Source organism: Pan troglodytes, chromosome 1 (assembly GCF_028858775.2).
Source record: "Pan troglodytes isolate AG18354 chromosome 1, NHGRI_mPanTro3-v2.0_pri, whole genome shotgun sequence".
Lineage (NCBI taxonomy): Eukaryota > Metazoa > Chordata > Mammalia > Primates > Hominidae > Pan > Pan troglodytes.
In genome coordinates, this window is record NC_072398.2 from 119,463,769 (window position 1) to 119,486,879 (window position 23,111).

The 23,111-nt window shown below is 39.1% G+C and overlaps 1 protein-coding gene across 5 annotated transcripts in view; it reads right to left on the reverse strand.

Annotated features, from left to right (window-relative positions):
* Positions 1 to 8,580: 8,580 nt before the first annotated feature.
* RAP1A (RAP1A, member of RAS oncogene family) overlaps positions 8,581 to 23,111 on the reverse strand; it is a 94,245-nt gene continuing 79,714 nt past the window's right edge. For all 5 annotated transcript variants that reach the window (XM_054685654.2, XM_016925690.4, XM_063815920.1 and 2 more), the window contains 4 exons: positions 18,289 to 18,429; positions 17,276 to 17,419; positions 12,430 to 12,545; positions 8,581 to 9,264 (listed from right to left, as the gene is read on the reverse strand). In XM_054685654.2, the coding sequence (XP_054541629.1) occupies positions 12,459 to 12,545; positions 17,276 to 17,419; positions 18,289 to 18,429 (372 nt within the window). In that variant the 3' untranslated portion in view covers positions 8,581 to 9,264; positions 12,430 to 12,458. The remainder of the gene's footprint in view (positions 9,265 to 12,429; positions 12,546 to 17,275; positions 17,420 to 18,288; positions 18,430 to 23,111) is intronic.

The window sequence follows — 23,111 nt, forward strand, 5'->3', positions numbered from 1 at the left end:
CCCTGAACACAGTTTGGGGCAATACTTATTTGACAAGGGGACCATGACAATCACCGTATGCTTTCCCTTTTCCTTGCATCTTTGAGGAGAAAGAGCAGAATTCTATGCCTGGCTTCAGGCCACGGCTGCGCACAGTCCCTGGCTTCCACTCACAGAACCTATTCACCTATATGCCCCTCTGGGCATGTCCTTCAAGATGACTGGCCCTTTACAGGGACATACCAGAAACACTGCCAAAAACCAGCTCCTGTGAGCTCTCCACCCCTACCCAATCTCATTCCCAACTCGCCTCCACCCACCATGACCTGGCTCTGGGCTGTCTGCCTTGTCCCTTTTTGAGTCTTCTCCACTCTGAATGTGATGACCCCAGTTTCCTTCAACTGGCCAGGGAAGGGTGGCTCAGGAGCCCATCTGAGGCTGCCTGGGGACTGCTGGTTTGCAGGGGAAGCTGTCCTCATCCAAAAGAAGAATCAAGTTTTGTTTTCCTGTGGTTCCCTTGCTCTCCCCCGGCCTCACCTCGAGCTTCCACTTGGGCCCTTTCCCATGCTTCTACTTGAGCCCCGCCTGCCTCACCGTCTGCCTCACCGCCACCTCCTGCTCAGAGTCTGAAGGACAGAGGAGTGAATGCAGGATCTGTCTGCGAGATCCTGTCACTTCATCCTGTTTCCTGTCTTCCCTGGTGTCTAGCCCAGTCCTGCCCAATTAGATCCCACCGTTTACCCTCCAAGGTGATGGGTTGAGTGTGCCAAGCTTGGGTTCTTTCCATGCCACTAGGTCTTTGCATATGCTGTTTCCTGAGGAATCTAGTTCCCCCACTGCCAGTACTTGTTATGTAAGTTACTTCTGTGCATGTTTATCTTCCCCTCTACATTGTTGCACCTCCTGGGTGGCAAATACTCCTTACTCATTTCTGTACCTCTAGTACTGAGCACTGGGTTCCCGGGTGACCTCCACTCCTCAAAGTGAGCCCTGGGCTGAGCCCATCTCCTGCTTCAGGGAAGACCAGCAGTCAAGGCCTCCTTAGCTGCCTCCTAAAGCCCATTTTTCACTCTTGTCCTCCGCCCATTCTCCAGAAGAGGGGGAGCTGTGGCCACAGTCACTTTCAAGAGAGCAGGAAAACTCTCTGTCCCCAGCACCCTCTCCAAGCTGTTGGGCAGTCTCCTTTGTCCCTGGCCTGGTGCTCTGGCTTCTCCACCCTAGCCTCCCAGGCCAATTCTATTTTAATGTAGGCCGTCTGGTGAGCCTTAGTCCTCACCCCTCCCACTCGGCTCCCTGTCCCCATTGTCATGCTCTTATTGGCTATCCAGAACCCAGGCCCTTCAGATGATCACAGCCAATTCCCACGTCTACTCAATCCCAAGTGGGTCCCAATTTCCATTCCAGAGGAAGTCACCTTTACCCTATCCTCCACGTTTTTTCCCTTTCTTCCTCGATCCCTTTCCACTCGTCTTCCTGGCTGGGTTCATCTCCTTGTCCTCTTTGGCAACAACATCTGGTCCCAGATTTACCCTACCCAAAGATTTTTTCTAATTTGCTATGCTGGTGGCCCCACTGGGGACATTGAGTCTGCTACATTCTCCTCCCATCATTGTGATTAAGGAGGGAGGGGCAGGGCAGGGCAGTGGGGAAGGAAGTTGAGAGTTGGGTGTTCAGCGCCTTCCCTGCCTCCGGCTCCACTACTGGCCACACTCCAGGCATTGTCTCCCTACTAGGGATTGAGCTGCCAGTAAGGCAGCAGCAGTATAGTCATTTGTGTAGAAGAGGTAGGAAAGTGGGGGGTGGGGGATGGGCAGATAGGCATTAAAAAAGAAGCAAATGGAATAACTGAACTGAAATCCTTGCATAGCCTCAGCTCCCTGAGCAGAGGTGCCAAAGCTAGTATCATCACACAGATCACCTCCATGTCCTGGCCCAGGGCCTCCCCTTGCACTCCCACACCACGCAACTGGCTTAGGGAGCTGAGTTATCCTAGTAAGCAATGGGCCAGATTGACTTAAGCAGGTGTTAGAATCCCTGCTCTGACGTTCCAAGCATCTATTAAGTCAATTCATATTCCAGAAAATAAAATTCATATCCCAGTTAGACTTTATGTCAGTGGTTTCAAGGGCCCAAATAATTCCAAAGCTTCTGACCTGGGCTTCAGGACCCTGCTGGGAGTATAAGGATCAAACATCTCTTTCTCCATGCACATGTATCCCCTCTCCAAGGAAGACAGGCAGGTCCCAGTGCCTAGTCTCACTATTCCAAATCCTACTTTCCAAACTGAGGAGGCTGCATGCTTAGAGTTCCCTTGATCCTGGTGGCTGCGTCGAACTCCCCAACCTGTGCAACTGGAGACATTAGTGATGCTAAGGGCAAGGATGACAGCGGCTAGAGAAGTGTGGCCCGTGCCCTTCGTCTCACCCACAAGAGGTCTGATGATGGGACCCTGGTGGGAACATTGGCGGCTAACAGATGGGGGTGGATTAAGGAACAGTCCCCACTAAGCCTTCTCAATATGATATGGTAGATCACTAGGATGGGACAGAGGGGCTGCTGTCTCATGCTGTTCATGAAGTAGGAGTAGAGAGGAAAACTGGGAGGATACCAACAGTCTGCCTGCCAGGTAGGAGCTACGTCCTCTGCTAAAGAGTCTGAGAAGAGCAGAATCATGGCAAGTGAAGCAGAGGAATACAGGGCGAGAAAAAGAGATTTTTCTCTTCTTTAACATCTTTGAGGGCCAAACAATGAATGCTGGTTCCCTTCTAAATGGAACATTTGTCTGAGAGTCATGGCCTTAGAGGTCATCTTCATTAGAGAAAGGGGGGAAATGAAGTGAGAAATGAAGAGAGGACCATCAGAATTCATAAGAGAGTAACCCTTACAACTGTGATTTTCATGCTACTCAGGTCTGAAATTTCTCCATCCCTGTCCTCACCAAGTCTCACTGAGGTGGTTCCTATGCCCTAGATATTTAATTCAACCTACTAGATAGTTAACTTCTTGTTTCAAGGCCAGCCATGACATGGCCCCAATGTATTCTTCCAGCCTATTCCTTCCACATTTCCCAACACTAAATGGAACTAGATAACTTCTTGTTCATTTCCGTTTTCTGCACTTGCTTTTTCCAGAAATCTGTCTATAATATTCTTCCTTACTCTCACCTGTTGAAAATCTTTTTTTTTTTTTTTTTTTTTTTTGAGACAGAGTCTTAAACTATTGCCCGGGCTGGAGTGCAATGGCATAATCTTAGCTCACTGCAACCTCCGCCTCCCGGGTTCAGGCGATTCTCTCCTGCCTCAGCCTCCCGAGTAGCTGGGATTACAGGCGCCCGCCACCACGCCTGGCTTATTTTGTATTTTTAGTAGAGACGGGGTTTCACTATGTTGGCCAGGCTGGTCTTGAACTCCTGACCCTGTGATCCGCCCACCTCAGCCTCCCAAAGTGCTGGGATTATAGGAGTGAACCACCGTGCCCAGCCAATCCCACCCCTTCTTAAAGGCCTACTTCAAACGCCCCTCTGAGGAACTTCAAATCTCCCAGAACGGAAAGCATCTGTCCCGTCTCATACTACTTTCCTTCTTTGAGACCTTCTCTATACCTATATACCATTTTCCCTCCTGCAACTATGCCCACCTACACTCCTGAGTCAGCTTCTTTTATACTAGACTCCACCCATTTAGCTTACTGTTTTCCTTCTCAATGGGTCATCCCCCTTAGCTCAGAAATATGCAGTTTCACCCATCTTAATAGGGTAATCCATGCTTGATGTCTCCAATGTTTTTCTTCGCATTTTTTCCTGTGTCTACTCCAGACAATGTCCCCAAACATTCCACAGTCCATCAAAGTCACCAGTGCCCTCCATGTTTTTCTCTAATTCCTCTCCATCTCTCAACCTCTTGATAGAATTCCTCAGGAACCTCTTTTCTATCTACACTCAACCCTACTGATCCTCCATAGCTTCATGTTTTAAAATACAGAATGTCCTCTCCAGACTGCTTCTGCCGAATTCGACTCCTATCCAACTGCCTACTATAAATCTCTAGAATGTGACACACTTCTTACACATAGTAGGTTCAAAATGGAACTCCTGCCCATTCCTCATTCTCCTTCCAATCTGCTCCTGTCATAATCTTGATTATTGGCCCAAATCTTGGATTCTTCCTTGTTCCCTATTATACTCTTATGTGTCAGTAAATCCTATTGGCTCCACTTGCAAAATACACCTAGAATATAGCCACTCCACTGCTACTACTATGGTCCAAATCACTGTCCCTCACATGATTCCGTGTTCTAAGTGGTATCAGCCTTCATGTTTGTCCTCATACGGGCTATTCTCAGCTCAACGGAGCACTCCTGATGGCATATTATGGTTGAGGAGTCTGATCACATTATACCCTCTGCTGAAATCCTTTCCGTGGACTCAACGCAGAGTAAATGCTGTGGGAAATTTCCCCCTACCCAATCCCATTACCTCTCTTTTACTACTCTTCTCCCACTTGCTCACTCTGCTCCACCCATACTGACCTCCTTGCCAGTCTTCAACACACCAGGCACATGTCCACCTCATGGCATTGGCACAGACCCTTTCCCCAAGGAATGGAAAATCCTCCTTTCCCCCAGGCAGTTGCATGGGCTGCTCACTTTGAACACTTACTCGAGTATCAACTTCAATGAGATATTAACCCACTACCACCACCTCTGCCCAGTACTCTTGCCCCTTTACACGGCTTAATTCTTCTTCAAAGCACTCATCATTACACAACAGTTATCTTTTACCATTTTCTAAAGATAAAAACTCCATGAGGAAAGGGATCTGAGTCTGTACTGTTCACTGTTGTTTCCGCGGCATGCAGATCAGCACTTGCCATACAGTAGAAGTGCAATGAATATTTGTTGGTAGGCCCCTAAGGATCATGTCCTGTTCTGATTTGCATGTCCTACAACATTCAGCACAAAAATTTGAACATGGTAAGCTTTAAAAAAATTCATTGAAAACAACAGCTCAAAATAAGAGTCACACCACTGTTTAAAATGGGAAGGTTTATTAAGGTTTTTCCTCAAGAGGAACAGCCAATCTCTTGCTTCTTGAGAGAAGCAATTAGTGGGAAATGTATGTCACACCTTGGGCCCAGAACCACAGGAGGCCGCTTCTCAGCATGCCCAACGAACATACATCATCCCCAATTCCCATTTAAAGCTCATTAATGTCTACAAAACAGAATCCATGTTGCCTTCCCAGAAAACAGAACTAGGAACCCAGTCAAAGCCTCCAGCTGTTCTCAACAAGAATATTTAAGCAAGACAGGGCAATAAATGGACTGCACATTCAACAAACCCATGATGAAACTGCAGTAAAATCCAGGATCAAAGAAATGTCTGGACTACATTTTCAAGAATAACTTACAGTTTTTACATTTTGGGGAACATAAATACTAAAAGCTGGGTAGTTAGACCGCCTCAAAGCTCACATTTATTTCCCTCTCGGCAAGATGAGCTCTTTCCAGACCCTGGACAAGAATCCAAACCACTCTGCCCTTTTAAGCCTGGAGCTGATTCAAGAGGGGATATTTTAACACATATTTAGCACCTTAAAGTACAAAATCCAAATTCTTAAAAAGGTTATTTTACAAATTATTTTCCTCCTCCAAATACCTGACAATTTCTTCACACTTTGGTTTCAACACACATACAATTTATAAGAGTATATTTTATGTTTTCTAGCATTCTGCTGTGATTGCTTGCAAAGGAAAATACCAAGGTATTCCTTATTTCTCTTTCTGTCCCTCAGTGCCTAAGACAAAACTGAGGCACATAAACTGACAAATACATGTGTATCTACGAGGGTAATGGGGCAAAATATTTTAAACTGGCCATGTCCAGGAAATGTAGAATGTCTTATTACTATTCTTCTATGGAGAAAAATGTTCCAAGCCTGTTTTAATAAAGTTGGTAATAAAGATCATTATTTTCTATAAGTATTAACTTTTCCAAGTACATTATAACCTCAAAGAAGAAGAATATTTCAGTGAGGAGTAAATGGTGGCCATTTATGATGGCAAATGAAGGTGCCAAACACAGATTAGTTCAGAGTTGTAGGGAGAAGAGAGTAACACACCAACATCCATATTTTGCCAAAAGTTCTTAAGATAATTACCCATGCAGCTGCAGTTCAGAAAACTAGGGTGTTATTCATATCTTTGATGAACTGTAGTATCTTCCCTGCCCAATTAGATTGTAAACTCTTGAGAGAATGTCTCTATGCCTTTTTGTGAACCACACAGTGTTTATGTACTAGGACTTAAATAGTTACTTCAATGCTTATGAAAGTATTAACCGGGCCAGGCGCGGTGGCTCACGCCTGTAATCCCAGCACTTTGGGAGGCTGAAGGGGGGCGGATCACGAAGTCAGGAGTTCAAGACCAGCCTCGCCAACACGATGAAACCCCGTCTCTACTAAAAATACAAAAATTAGCTGGGCGTGGTGGCGGGTGCCTGTAATCCCAGCTACTTGGAAGACTGAGGCAGAACTGTTTGAACCCGGGAGGCAGAGGTTGCAGTGAGCGGAGACTGAGCCATTGCACTCTAGCCTGGGCGACAGGGCGAGACTCCATCTCAAAAAAAAAAAAAAAGTATTAACCGATGTTGAAGCTCCCCCTGGTGGAGGGTAAGATTACAGCTGGATTGTGTATTTACTGTTAATTTCTAGAAGTAGACTGTTCAGGGATACCACCAAGACATTAGAGCAAACTATGAACTATGGCATGAAGCCTCCTTAAATTCTGTGTCACTCATATAACCAAACCAAAGTCATTATACTTTAAATAGCCACACATACTAATATGAAATCAGTTTCTAGATATTTATCATTTGACATTCACACAATATCCTAGAAACTCTTGATTTTTCAGCTATAAAAATACATTTATTTTCAGGTACCCCTCCCTTTGGAACCAAGACTAAGGAGTTCACATTAGGACAATATAAAAACACACCTATCTCACTTTCTAACAGGATACTTTTCATCCTGCTCAGCAACCACAGATTTCCTTGCACATCTGACTTCAGTTGGTCCTGCTCTGCATATCATTGTGTGCTAGAAACGCGTTTTTCTTGACAGTTCCACCTTTAACCCAAGTGGACTGTATAAGATGTGACAAAGGAATCTAATAACTATCATCTTTCTCCACCACATTCTAAAATAGAATAGACTGAGTTTATGCTACTAGTCAAGCAGACTGAGACTTGGGAGTCTTATTAAATGACTTCTATTTAATCTGTTAAATAACTACACAATAGATGTGACAAGGTAGTATTTAGAAAGTTTTACTGGTTGATGAGATGTCTGTCTATGATCTTAAGTTTAAAGGTATGTTTGAGGGGTGTTTTAAAGCAGAATGACTTTAGAGGACCTTAAAATAAAAGATGCCACCCTGACCTGACAACTGGCCCTAATACTTCATTCAAGTTCACTATAGTTTTGGCCCCTCAATCCCAGACATATGCATAATTGGATAAGTAGAAGGGAAGTGTAAGGTAACTAAGTTTATTCAAAACTAAAACAAAAACACAAACAAAAAAAATTTCCATTTTTTTAAAAACAATACTTTAACATTTTCTCAGGTTGGTCAAAGCTTAACATTTGAAACCTGATTTTAAAATTTCAGTTTAGTAAGTGACAGGCTGACCACATGCCTGGAAAATCTCAGCAAGGCATGAACACTTCTTCATACCTAGTTGCAAAGAGACAGTATCTAGAGATCCCTGAGCAATGACTTAGACTTTCTAGGACTGGTCTCCTCCTTAATATTTGAGGACAAGGCACAGGGTTTTCTAAGCTTGTTTCTTTCCTTTTCCAGAACTTAATTGGCTAACAAGCTTTTTGTTCTACCTCTCTTTATAGAGACTACATAAGTAGTATCACCCTGGGTCCATGTCTTACTTAAGCCCTATCTTTTGTAAAGAGGAAAATAACTGGGAAGGAAAAGAAAAAGCACCACTATATAGGAAGCTACAATTTTAACTTAGCAATCTCTTCCATATTACTACTACCATACTATTTCATAAGTAGTTTAAGCAAAAGTAACACATTCCTTTTATGTGTTTTAACTTTCTCTCACTTCTCTCAAATTCTTCAATCTATTATAAAGCAAGTTTGAAATTTTTCACATAACACTTCATTGGTGGACTCACACCCAACAAATTAACAATGCAAAAGGATTCCCTTGATGAAATTACAAGCTGTGGAAGATCTGAAATAGTAAAAGTTAAACCCTGATACAGTATTAAACTTATCTTTTTACATATAAAAATAATATACAGTGGGATATTCAATAAGATACAATCTTTAAGATCAAGAGAGAATATACAAAACTATTCTGTGTTGTCTGATGTACTTTACTGTATAGTAGGAATAAATATATTTAGAACAGAAAGTGCGAGGTCTGTTCCTAGAGAAATCACCAGTTACTTAGTATAGTTTAAAGCCAGTGTTCTGCAGATACTAGGCAGAAAGGAGCTACTGTCGCATTTAAAACAACGTGGTCATTATAAAATAAACGCCTTAAATCTATAAACAATAACAAAAACACACAAACCAAATGAAAATGTACTAAAATTTAATCATCCATAAAAGCTGTAATTTAATCTGACAGTAAAACACAAGAAGCAATATTAGAGTTGGTTTAGTATATTATATATTTTAGCTTTGAAAGCCATAGAAATCAGTTATCCCAGTTTTTTTCCTATAAAAGACCCATTTTTCCAAAGCATTATGCACAATTTTAATTAGAATATAATGACAGATGATATTCCATAATTTTTTAAATATAAAATGAAGTCAATGACTCAAAAAAGTTATCTGCTGCAATGAGTTTGAGGGGACATTTCATAATCAGTATCATTACAGATATAAAGTATAATGGTTCAACTTTTTAGTGCTTGATAGGGAGGATCATGATAAAAAGATCAATATGAAATCATTTGATTATAGTAGCAATATCTAACATTTGAAATGCATCCATGCTCTTTTGTATAATCATATTAGAGTCAAGTATATTTTCACATCTGTTATAACTGCTATTGCAAAGGAGAAATACTATTGTCTTATTTTCCAAGAGATATACACAGAGCAATTTTTTTCTCCAGGGAACTTGTGCAAACCAATATAAGATCTAAATTCTTCACATAATATATAAAACAGGAGAAGCCTCTTCAGATTTTTTATTTTTGAAGTCTGGAATGCTGGCACTTTCCAATTAGGCAACAGTTCTTCATTCCTGTAATCTAAGACATTGGATACAGATATACATATATGTATGGTTAATCTCTTGATGTCAGAAAATGGTACTAAACAAGCAGGTATTCAATAAAATAAAAAAATAATGATTTTAGCTGATCATAACTTGAGAACTAAATTATGCTAAACAGCTACAGTAACAGTGCTATTTTAAATTCCCTTTAAAAATGTTTTAAAAAATCAAAAACAGAAGTTTACAAGAGGAGTCTATAATTGATCAACTTGAATTATCCTCAGTTATACTTAGTTATACTCAATTACAGTGTTTCCCATTACATCTGACAATCCTGTCTGTACAAAGGAAGACAATGATATTTTTATTCTATCTCATTACCATCTTATTTTTACTTTCCTTTTTTACTAAAGGACACACCTGCCTCCATAAACTTTCCATAAGACATTCTTTATTCAAGCATTTTATGATTATATATTAGAATTACCATTTCTAATACAGGTTAAGGCAAGGGATGATACAGAAAGAGCTAATCCCCATAGTCAAGAGCAGAAGAATCAAAGTTAGTCTTATTGTCAACAGACAAGAATCAGGTAAAATAATCCACATGATGAATTTCTCTCAGATGTCTTTAAAACTGGGACATACAAAAAGGAGATTAACATGATTCAATACAATTTTGCCTAAAGGCTATGGACTAGATAAGCTGGCCTCAGAGTTCATGTACTCTTACTAAAAACGTTTATAATTTCTATTTAAATCTATCCTGTATCTCAGTACTTTTAAAAGTACAGGAACAACATGGCACTTCAAATCTACAATCACACTAAAATGTACACAAAGCAGTCTGATTGCTAAGTCACCTATTATTTGGTATTATCAAACATCCACAGAGATCTTGGATGACTTTAAGTAAACTTTATCACACATCGGAGTCTAAGAATTTATGCAAGCAAGACTAAAGTCTTATTCCAGATCTAGGTCAAGATTTATCTTCTCTAAGGTAAAACTCACAAGGGACTGTCACATTGTTGGGTGTGTATAAATGAATTTTAAAAATCGTAATAGGCCAGGAGATGGCACCTTTTCCTTTAACATAAGCTAAAAGGATATTTTGTGAGAACTGGAAATTAAATTAGGGCCAGCCATGGTAATGAGCTGTCAATAAGCCAGTCAACTATAACAGAGTTAAATAATATAGTATTTAAGAACTGGAACTGGAGTCTTCATTTTCTCTATCTTTGCACCTTTACCTAAACAAACACATACACCAGTAATCTTAATAATCACTTTCAGGGAACTGACGATTTAAAGTTATTGAATCAAGGCCAGGCGCGGTGGCTCACGCCTGTAATCCCAGCACTTTGGGAGGTCGAGGCAGGTGGATCGGATCACCTGAGGTCAGGAGTTTGAGACCAGTCAGGCCAATGTGATGAAACCTTGTCTCTACTAAAAATACAAAAATTAGCCGGGCATGGTGGTGCACACCTGAAGTCCCAGCTACTCAGGAGGTTGAAGCAGGAGAATAGCTTGAACCCAGGGAGGCAGAGGTTGCAGTGAGCAGAGTGTGCCACTGCACTCCAGCCTGGGTGACAAGGCGAGACTCCGTCTCAAAAAAAAGAAAAAAAGTTATTGAATTAAGATTTCATTAAAAGCCTAAAGCAAACATTAGCCAGATGCTGTCTTTCCTAAATCTGACTACCAGAGATAATCCCTAGGCCCTTTTCTCCTTTCTGCCCATTTTTCCTCTATGTACCTTCATTTAAAAAAGGAACTACAATTACTCAGGTGTTTCCCTTAATAGAGAGATTCATATCTCTCAGGAAGCACACAGTAGTTAATTGGGAGCTCTTAAGGGATAATCTACTAAATGGACCAAGAGACTTACAAGAGTTAGTGTAACCAACGTTCCAGTGGGACCAGTTTACTCCAACTGGAGACCAAGTTTAGTAATAATCATGTAATAAGCATCAAATTATGTAATAAATCCACTCCATGAAAATAATCTTTTATGGTATTATTTATAGAACTGATTAAGTAGAAACCTTCAGGGGATTTAAATACAATACAAATTAAAGAAAAAAGTCCCCATAGATCCTGGTTTCTCACTTGAGAGTCAGCTTAAATGCTGTCATAAATTTCTTTCCAATGGGGTCACTTAGTGGAAACTAAAATGGTAAAGTCAACTAATACTTAGAAGCCCAAATAGAAAACCTTTATTTGAAAGAAGTTGACTCATACCAGAGAGGGAAATGACTACCAAAATTACACTGATATACCACCACACATCTCCTGGAATGGGTCAAGTTAAGAAGACTGACAATATCAATTTTGGGGAGAATGTAGAACTCAAAAACCGTTGCAGGGTGTGTAAACTGGTACAGCCACTTTGAAAAACTTTTTAGCAGTATCTACTAAAGCTGTCCATATGTATAGTATATGATCTGGCCATTCCATTCTTAGATATATACCCAACAGAAATGCATGTACATGTGCACAAAGACATATAGGAATGTGCACAGAATTATTCATACTAATTCCCCCAAAGAAAGAACTTAAATGAACACCAACAGCAGAATACATAAACATACTGCCAGTACTGTCATGCAATAAAAATGAACTATTGATACATTTAACATAAATAATTCTCAAAAACATATTTTGGAGTGCAAGAAGCCAGACACAGGAAAATACACTATGTTTTTGTTTATGTAAAGTTCAAAGAGAGGCAAAACTAATCCATGGAGTTAGAAATCAGGGCAGAGTTTTAATTTTATTTGGGGAAGGGTGACTCTTGTTGTTATATACGGGTATGTCACTTTGGGATAGTTCACCAAATGTGCACTTAAACTTTTTCAGAGCAACTACTGTTTCACTTCAATTAAGAATGAATTTGGGAGTCATCTAGGAAGGCATTCTATTCATTCAACCACTATTTTTTAAAACCCAACTCTGTATCAGGCACTGGGGACACAGTGGCAAGAAAAAACAGACATGGTCCTTGCTGTCAGAGAGCTTAGAATCTCAAGGGGAGAGGGCAAGTTATCCAACAGATGACGTACCTACAAGTTATATATCACATTTACAAGTTACAGAAGCTTAGAAATACCATAACAGATGAAATGGGAAGTAGCTAAAGTCTGGAAAAAGCCAAAATAGGAGCATGAGAAAGGCACTTGTTCTGCTTTTAGCATCTTACCTGGCTCAGAGCTGCTGCTGACTATGGGCCTAGAGCAGCAGACATGATTTCTTTTTAGGCTTCTTCTTTTCCACTGGTGTTTTCCTATTTATCTGTCTGACCAGGTCATAAAATATCTAAGTAAAAACAAGAAAAAAAGTACTTACTCCACCAGTTTTTGAGACTTTGTTCCACAAAACAATTCTGGTAAGTACTATTCTGGTCTTAGATCTGCATTCTGCTTCTTTCTTTTAAAGTCAGGTTTGTTAGAAGGCTCTGCTGACTTTCAATCAGGGTAGAAAGCAGGACTTACCTATTTATAATGAAGGAAATGCCCTTGCTCCTAGATATTCGACATCAAATCAAGAAAAATAACTGGTAGTGAAAAATAGTGAAAACTCCAAACCAACGGAAAAGTTGCAAAAATAGTACCAACAACTTCAGTTCTATTCTTCCCAGATTCACCAATTAGTAACATTTTGCCACTTTTACTACACACACATACACACACACGTGCACACACACACACGTGCGCACACACACACACGTGCACACACACACACTTTCTGAATCATCTGAGAGTAGACCTTAACTATTAAGTCCTTTAACAGTTAAGTTGTTCCTAAGAACAAGGATATTCTCTTACATAAACACGTTATAGTTATTGCACTTGAGACATTTAAGGATTGACACATTATTTTGTATAACTACAGAGCAAATTCCAATTTTGTCAACTGCCCCAATAATGTACTTTATAGTAACTTTCCCCTCCAAGGACAGGATCCATTCAGGATCACACATTGCAGTTTATTTCCTCTCACTTTAGTTTTTAAAAATCTGGAACAGTTCTTTGGCCTTTGCCTTTCAGGACATTGTCATTTCTGAAAAATAAAGGCTAGTAACTTCCCTTGATTTGGGTTTATCTGAGGTTTTCTCGTGATTAGATTCAGGTTATATACATTTTTGTCTAAAATAGGACAAAAGAGATACTGTCTCCCTTTCAAGGTATCACATGCGGAGGCACATGATTTTTGTTTGCCTTTTTTTGATGTTAATTTTGGTTAAAGTAAAAAGTAGAAAAAGTCTGCTAATCCTTGATTTGAAGTAACAAATATTTGTGGTTTTTAGTTTGATTGTTTTGTTTTGAGACAGAGTCTTGCTCTGTCACCCAGGCTGGAGTGCAGTGGTGCAATCAGCTCACTGCAACTTCCACTTCCCAGGCTCAAGCGATCCTTCCATCTCAGCCTCCCGAACAGCTGGGAGCTACAGCGTGCACCACGACACCCAGCTAATTTTTGTATTTTTCGTACAGACAAGGGTTTTGCAATGTTGTCCAGGCTGGTCTCAAACATCTGAGGTCAAGTGATCTGGCTGCCTCAGCCTCCCAAAGTGCTAAGATTTTAGGTGTGAGCCACTGTGCCCAGCCCAAATAATGTTTGTTAATACATCTTGTGGATTCATTTTTGGATGAAAAGTGCAAAGTATCAAAGACAAAACTACAATGCTACTTATCTCATAAAAGCAGATTATTTTAATTCTGATGCCAAAGTATTAAAACATGAAACAGATAAGCTTTGCTATGAAATACAACACTTACTAATGATTTGGAATAAAAACAAATATCACAGAAGTCCCTTATTGATACTAATCTGGAATAAATAATTCTTTGCAGAAGTATATTAAAAAATGGACTGGCTTTAAGGAGCATTACAGGGACAACTGGTAAAATCTGAATATATACCAAACACAGACTGTGTCATCAATTTTTAGGATTCTAATCATTGTGCTGTGGTTGTGTAAGACAATGTCTTTGATCTGAGGATACATACACTAAAATATTTAGGGGTAAAGAAGTGTAATTTCTGTAAACAAGTGGCAAAATTTTAATAATGGGTGAATCTGATGAAGGGTAAACAAATTCTTCTTTATTGTTCTTACATCATTTGAGTACATTTTAAGAGTAAAATATTTTTAAATTATCGGTCTACATGTATTTTAAGATAGATGGCAAATAACTGTATTTCTTTAAAATAATTACCTATTTCCTTTTTTAAATGGTCCAGACTACAAGACTAAATTAACCGTTAAAAATAAAAAAAAAAAACCTGAATGATTTATCCAAAAGCTACAAAAGTGACTCATTTAAATTCTTTTCTTTCTGCTCCATTCTTCCCACTCCCATCCTCTTCAAATCATTTAACTCTCTGTCATCTTATTTCTAAAGAAAATCTGAAAACAGAATTTATAAACAAAATTGTAGTTTCTGTTTTACAACTCCGAAGTCCAAGTTGTTTCAAAACTCTGAAAACTTCAAGAACTCAATGTGCTTAAGCCACAAATGAGTTTTCATTAGTTCCCTATACTCAATGCATAAGCTATAAGATAAAAAAAAATAAAAGTAAACTAAAACAGTAAGTTAATAAAAATTACAAGTAGTTTCTATTTCAGTTTCTTCATACTAGCCAGTTTCTGGTTTCTGGTACTATATAGAAAGGTAACTAATGCTTGTAGTATTATTCTAAATTATTTCTTTGGAAAACATTGCCTACCTCACAGCAGCAGATGGTTCAGTGATGAGGGCAAGTTCGAACTATAATATTTGGTTAGAAATGCTGAAAGGCCCCAGCCTAGGTTCTTCCTCATCTCTCTGAACTATAGAAAAATCTAAAGGGAACACAGAATAAAGTTTCTCAATCCCTCTCCCATTCCTAAATTGGGTTGTCTTGATTCCAATTACTATTCCAGCCTCAGCAAAGAACAATTAATTCTTGATTAAGACTACTGTGATTCTGGCATAGCCATATACTACTTTAAGAACGTTGCAAAGTGGTGTGAATAAGAGTTTTTAAAAAATTATATATATATATATATATATGAATGAATTAGGGGGCTCTTTAGCCAAGCAGTATGTCCTGGTGTCTGTTTTCAAATTTAAGGCCAAGAGGTGAATTTTTGAAAGTATCTCTCTATACTTCAGGCATTCAAAAATCACAAAAAAATTTACAATGCAAAAGTTCTGTGAGGAACTATTAACTACCAAAGAAATCCTGTAGCTGGATTATTGGGTTATAAAGAGATAAACATTAAAAGAAACTCAAATTATCTGCTCCATTCTCCCCACTCTCAAGAACTGAGCATAAAGTTTGTATGTTTTCCAAAAAGTAAAGATTCTTGAGATGGCTAATGCATTTCATTTTATGGTTTTTCTATGTTTGTTTTTATAAACCCTTGTTTATAAACTCTCTGCTTTAACAAGACTGCTATGAAAAAGTATCTCTGCTGCATTGGAAACTAATCCAGAGGAAGTTTAATAGCATGTAGGTTCTCACAAACATGTAGTGTACTGTCCTCTGGCTCCCAAAGGGAGAAGTCCTATGCACTGGACTCAGGCCCAACCCAGCCCCACCGGAGCCTGGAGTCTGATGAACTTGGTTGGTGGGTCCCATGGAGGTAAGGACAAGGACAGCAAGGAACCACATCCCGTAAGGCCAATTATCTTGTAGATAGTGACCTCATGTCACTGTTCTGCTAGCCAAACATATTCACAATTTCTAACAAATTCTTTATCAAAATCACTTTTTTTCTTTAATTATTGCTGAAAGACTTGTTCCCCCAGTAGGATGCAAACTTCTTCAGGGCAGGAATAGTGTCTGTCTGAGTGACTGTTACCTGAGGGCCTGACACAGTGCCAGACACACAATAGTCAATAAATATTTGCTGAATAAATACAATTTATAAATTTCTTGTTTTTATGTACTTGTTAAAAATGGTTTCACATAAAAAAACAAGCTTTGGCATTCTTGATTATCTGTAAAATACAGAAGTTGAAGCAAGCTTAATTTTTTTTACCTGCCAGGTGTTTAAAGTAACCTGGTCATTTTTTAAAGTCAGATAATAGTCTATAAGCATAATATTAGTCAAGAAAAAGTGGCCAGCAGAACCACAGGCCAGAGAGAATAGCAAAAACAGAGGACTCACAACTTAACCCACTCTCACTCTCACCTATGTAGTTAAGTGATCTGAATTCTGACTGATTACCTGTAATGCTACAAATGGCAAAAGCAACGGCAGGAAAGAAGCCCACTCTGTTGTTTTTATTTTTTTAAAAGGCTTATGTTAAGGTTAACAAAAGCAAGGGAACTATTTAAGGATGACTGGTGGGGACAGTTGGAAATTGCTCTAAATTTTTAGGGGCCCAGTAAACTAGTAAACTGTTGGCCCTTTACACCCAGGCATGCAGCTTATTTGCTAAGTATTCTTGTCCACAGCTGTTTTCAAGATAGTGGAGTGCTTAACCCAGTGACCCCACCCCCATGCCCCACACAAAAGCCTTGTGCATCAGCTGTATCAGGCCTAAAGGACTGAGTGAATTCCAGGTACATGTCCATACTCACACAGATTACCCACTTATGAGTCATGCACCAAAGGTGAGGTAAGACTCAGAACACAATTCTGTGATATCCATAAAAACATATTATTTTCCAACTTGACTTTACAACCTATTTATACACATTTGGGTAAATAATTATTACAATATAAGGTGATGTAACAATTTTTACACACCACTTTATTGCATATCACTTAGAGGCTTAGCAGGATTTTACACACATTCTTCAATTTTAGCTTCCTCTTTTACAATAAGGTAAATTTAAGTATCCTCATACAGCCATCAAAGTGACCTTATGCAAGCTAAAAAATACAGTTTCTAGGAATTACTTAGTGTTTCCTATAAAATTATGGAATCAAGATTGCTTAAAAGATAAAAATTTTTTCTTAAAAGATAAAAATTTTTTCTTAAAAGTCTGGCTGTTAACTTAAAGCAAACTAAAAAGGCACTTGTTTGTGCTGCCCAGCAGTTGTAGGTTACCTCATTAACATTGATCTTTGACTTTGCAGAAGATTCTAAAAAGGCACAGTTACACCACTGTCTTGCTAAATTCTGGCCCTGCTCTTTGCCAACTACTCGCTCATCTTCCAGGTCACATTTATTGCCAACCAAAATCATTGGAACCTGTGGGAAGAAAAAAACATAAAATGAACAATAACATACTCATTACTTAGCCTTTTAAAAAAATAAATAAGCAATTATCTGCCACCAACTGAAATGCATTAGTTGGGACCGCAAGCTTCATCAAATACTAACGAAAAGTATATGTTGAGGGGAAGAGGCGAAGGAAGAAGGAAGAGACAAAAAAAAAAAAAAAAAATGGAAGAGATCCTACTACATAGATATGCCAAATTATTTTAAGAATATAATCCTGGCCAGGCACAATGGTTCATGCCTGTAATCCCAGGGAGGCTGAGGTAGGAGGACTGCTTGAGCTCAGGAGCCTGAGACAAGCCTGGGTAACATAGTGAGACCTGGTCTCTACTAAAAAATTCAAAAACAATCAGCCAGGCAGGGTGGCACACACCTGTAGTCCCAACTACTCAGGGGGTTGAGGTGGGAAGATCACTTGAGCCCGGGAGGTAGACTGTGATGTGTGAATTATACCAATGGAATTTTAGAAATAAAAACACACCACTATGGATCTTAATAATGTTCTTTGAACACTGTTTCTGACACAACCATCACCTTTCAAAGCTCAACTCGGGTCCCACTTCTATGAAGTATTCTTTGGCTCCTCTTTTTCCTCTACTGCACTTTTTAACCTATAGCACAATGAGTACTTTATCACATATGTCCTCATTTTCTAAACATCTCACCACATAATTTTGAGGTTAATTTTGAAAGTTCAATTTTTTTTTTTTTGGTCACAGGGGCTCTTTCAGGCATGTGGTAGATAGCTTCCAAATCCTCTACTAATAGAGAAAACAGGCACTTTTTTATTTGGCCACAGAGAGATGGCATAACATCTTACAGAGAGAAAAAATACTTACATCTTCCGTGTCCTTAACCCGTAAAATCTGTTCCCTCAGGTCCTGTAAGTCGTTAAACGTGGACTGAGCTGTAATAGAATATACTAGTGCAAAACCTTGGCCGTTCTTCATATACAAATCCCTCATTGCTGTAAATTGCTCCTATGATTAAAAAAATATGCAATTATAAATACATAAATTTCTTGAATGTATACTGCAACAATTTAAAACAGCATAATTACAAGTGAGTAACATTTTTTATTACTTGCTATCCTGACAGAAAACAAGACATAACACAAGTTTCTAGCAACTCTGAGGTGACTAGAAACAATGACAGTAAACTAGAATTAAAAAGGAATTCTTAACCACTTTCATTTGCTTTTGTGTGATTTAGAGCTGTATATAATTTTTTAGAAACAGATCTTTTGATCCTAAATAATTTTATTTGCAAATTTATGACACAACTACTGCCCAAGTGCTAACAATCTGAGGTATAAGCCCAATACTAAACTATGACTTAATCATCCAGAATCAATATCTCTACTGGCAGATTTTATCATCTTTCTTTTTCTATTCCCATGGCATAGCAATATTTTTATCATCTTGACAGTCAATAAACTCTTTATAAGAGCTTGTTAATGGTCAGGGGCAATGACTCACACCTGTAATACCAACACTTTGGAAGGCCAAGGCAGGTGTATCACCCCAGGTCAGGAGTTCAAGACTAGCCTGGCCAACACAGTGAAACCCTGCCTCTACTAAAAATACAAAATTAGCCGGACGTAGTGGTGCACACCTGTAGTCCCAGCTACTTGGTGGAAGGAGAATCACTTGAACCCGGGAGGTGGAGGTTGCAGTGAGCCAACATCGCACCACTGCACTCAAGCCTGGGCAACAAGAGTGAAACTCTGTCTCGGAAAAAAAAAAAAAAAGAGCTTGTTCATGTATTTTCATTTTCCCCCTCATTCCAAACCTTTAGAAAAGATGTGAGAATAGTGCAATGACTATCTATCCCCTTTAGTTAAATTTACTAATGGTTAACATTTAGTTACTGAGCTTTAGTCATGCTAAATTAAAATTACTTAATTTTAAACTTCCTTTTATTTGGTGACAATCATTACTTTATGTTGTAACTATGGAGGTTAATATAAGACAAAATCTTCTTTTAGAAAAGTTTTGGTATTATATATATATTACTTAAAAAGCACATATGGCAGAATATTAAAAATGTGTATGTCTTGGGTCTTTATATTAAATAACTATACAGTTTGGATCTTTTTACCTCTGGATGCATTAAACGTAAAAGATAAATCCACAAAGTTTCTTAAGCTTGTTGTGCCTTGGCTTCCTTGTTCCCCATGACCACTACCTCTATTTTGTCTACTACATCTAAAATAGTTCTGGTTGTTCTACCCTGGCTGATGTACTCTTTCTTGTATTCCAGGGAGCTAGCTATGCTACCACTCAGCCATTTCCCCAGCTTCAAATTCGTCTAAGGTGTGCCACAGGAACATGGCTGAGCTTCCTATACTGCTGCCAGTGTATTTTCTGGGAAAGATGTAAAAACTGGAAGTTTCCTGGATTTTTCATTGATAAAGTTTGCATATTCCAGAACTGCACCACTATGGTAACCAATTAAATTCTGCCACTGTCCAAATGTTTATATAATAAATGACTTTACTTACAAATGTTAAGTGCTACAAATACTAGCAACACTATTTCTATGATGTTCTCTAGAGATCATGGTCTCTGCTTCTTATTAAATCAAAAGAATAAACATACAGGCAACCTGAGTTCTGAAAATCCAGTTTAAGAAAAGTCCTTACAGAACTGCTGTGGTTGGTGTTCCCTCCTATTGAGAATGCCAACCTCCTTCTTAAGGACATTCTACAAGTTTCATCCATTCACAACAAATATCCACTGACATAGTTGTAGCCCTACGGATATGTTAGTGATCATGAGAGGCAAAAATTTCTGCCCTGGAGGAGTATACTTGGAGACAGACAAAAATCAAGTATGCAAGATGGTAATAAATGTTATAGAGAAAAGTAAAGGTTGGGAGTTTATTTTGAGGGTAGGAATATAAAGTTATATTTTAAAAGACTATGCTCAGGGAAGGCCTCACAGGTAACATTTGAGCAACCATGTGAGGGAGGTGAGGGAATAAGCTCTATGGTTATGTGGAGGAAGACTACCCCAAGCACAGGAAAGAGCAAATGCAAAGGCCCCAAAGGGAAACATGTCTAAAGTGTATGAGAAGCTGTAAGGAGGCTGGATTCATTGAAACATTGTTATCTAGTGGGTGAGTATAGCAGGGGGGGCCAGAGAAGGAACAAAGAGAGAGGATTCTCATTTGGACCTTTCAGGGAAATGTAATAAAGACCTGGGCTTTTACTCTGAGTTTAATGCATAATTTAAGCTGAGGAAAACGTGATCCGACTTACATTTAAATGGAATTATGATGGTTACTGTGTGGAGAACAATCTGAAGGGGGTGAAGAAGAGAAGCAGGGAGATCAGTTTTGAGGTTATTGAAATAATCCAGCTGAGAGATGACAACTGTTTAGACCAAGATAGTGTCATTAGATTCTAGTGGTGGTAGCTGAGTTCTGGGTAAGTTTTTAAGGTAAAGCCAATAGGGTTTTCTGAGAGTTTGGATGTACACATAATATAACAAAAAATACAGTCAAAGACGACTCCATGGTTTCAGGCATAACCAACTAAAAAGGTACTATTTACTGAGATGTGAAAGACTGGAAAGACCCAGGTCAGGGAAAGGTTATCAGGAGTTCAGTTTGGACATGTTATATTTGAGATGCTTATAAGACATACAAAAAGAGATATTGAAGAGGCAGTTAGATATAAGAGCTCGAAGTTCAGAAAAGAAATGAGAGATATTGTTTGGATGTTTGTCACCTCCAAACCTTATGCTGAAATGTAATCCCCAGTGTTGGAGGTGAGGCCTGTGGGAGGTATTTGGGTCATGGAGGTGGATCCCTCATGAATGGCTTGGTGCTATCCTCACAATTATGAGTTCTCATGAGATCTGGTTGTTTAAAAGTGTGTGGCATCTCCCGCTCTCTCTTTGCTCTTGCCATGTAAAACACCTACTCCCCTTTGCCTTTCACTATGATTGTAAGCTTCCTGAGGTGTTTTCACCAGAAGCAGATGCTGGAGCTACGCTTGTATAGCCTGCAGAACCATGAGCCAATTAAACCTCTTTTCTTCATAAATTATCCAGCCTCGGGTATTTCTTTACAATAATGCAAACGGCCTAATACAGACAGAGTTACAAAGTTAGTATTTATCAGCATACAGATTGTATTTAAAACCAAGCAACTAAAGATCTCCAAAGCAGTGTTGTTAGGAAAGAGAAGTGCAAGTATTGAACCCTGAGGTCCTCCAACATTAAGAGGTAGGGGAGATAAAGAGGAATTAGGAAAGGAGACTTAGGAGTAACCAATGAGACAGAGGAAATCAGGCAAGTATTGTTTCTTGGAAGCCAAATGAATAAAGGTTTTACATTAGAAAGCAATGATAAACTGAGTCAAAGGCTGCTGAAAAATCAAGGGAGTTGAGGATATATTCAAGAGAATTATAAATGATGGACCGTGGACCTGAAGCTATATGCAGAGGGGGTTGAAGATATAAGGGATAATAAAAAGATGTTAGGATAAATGGACTACAGGTTGTAATGAAGTTGAAGGGCACTAAAGGAAATGAGATGGCCTGGGTGCAGTGGCTCACACCTGTTATCCCAGCACTTTGGGAGGCCAAAAACAGGAGGATCCCTTGAGTCCAGTTCAAGACCAGCTTGGACAATATAGTGAGACCCTGTCTCTACAAAAAATTAAAAAAAAAAAAAAAAAGCTAGGTGTGGTGGTATGCACCTGCAGTAGCACCAGCTCCTCAGGAGGTTATGGTGGGAGGATTTCTTGACCCTGGGAGGTTGAAGCTGCAGTGATCTGTGTTCGCACCACTGCACTCCAGCCTGGGTGACAGAGAGAGACCCTGTTTCAAAAAAAAAAAAAAAAAAAAAAAAAAAAGAGGAAGTGAGATGGATAAAGAAAAAAGTAGTGAGTAATGGAGGATAAGATGCTTGGAAATTAGATTAGAGAGGTATTATAGTTATTGGTAATCACATAGCCTAGAGTAAAACCATGGTATGAATGCCTTAAAGGTAGGATGGACATCAAGGAAATGACAGGCCAAGCCAGGGTAGTAAATCATTTATAATATCCATATAGATTCTATATGGATAGTAAAATCACTAAGAATTCTGATTGAATCAGTGTATGTGAAAGAGAGAAAGCAAAAATCTTCAAAGTGTAAGGAGTGATTTTGAGACAAGATTATGCAGCTGTTTGTAAGGTTTTATGCAAGGTACTGGGGACACAAACAAGCAAATAGGCCTTATAACACAGCGTGTTGGGTGCTACATGGGAGACAGACACGATATTGGATAGCACAATGTAAAGATCTCTGTGATAGAGAACTTCCTTCTTACAATCTGGACAGAGAAAGAAGAAAGAATGCCCGTACACTGTGGATGTGATTTAAAAAAAAAAAAAGCAGAAAGTATTCATTTTAGCTATTAGGGTCTCTGGAAACAAAGGGGAATTCTGCTGATTCAGAAGCTAAAAACATTAGAGAGCAGGAGGGTGGGAGAGGGAGAGATAGCTTGATTCAGCTGATAGAAAATGTAGTTTCAGAAGGTCTTTACCAGAAGCTTGTTGTGAGGGCAAAGGTCCCTGATAAGAGTTAAGCCATTTTCCCAAAAAAGAATGGAAAAATACAGTATAATTAGTACTATATTGTTGTATAAAATCACTCCAATTTGCTTAC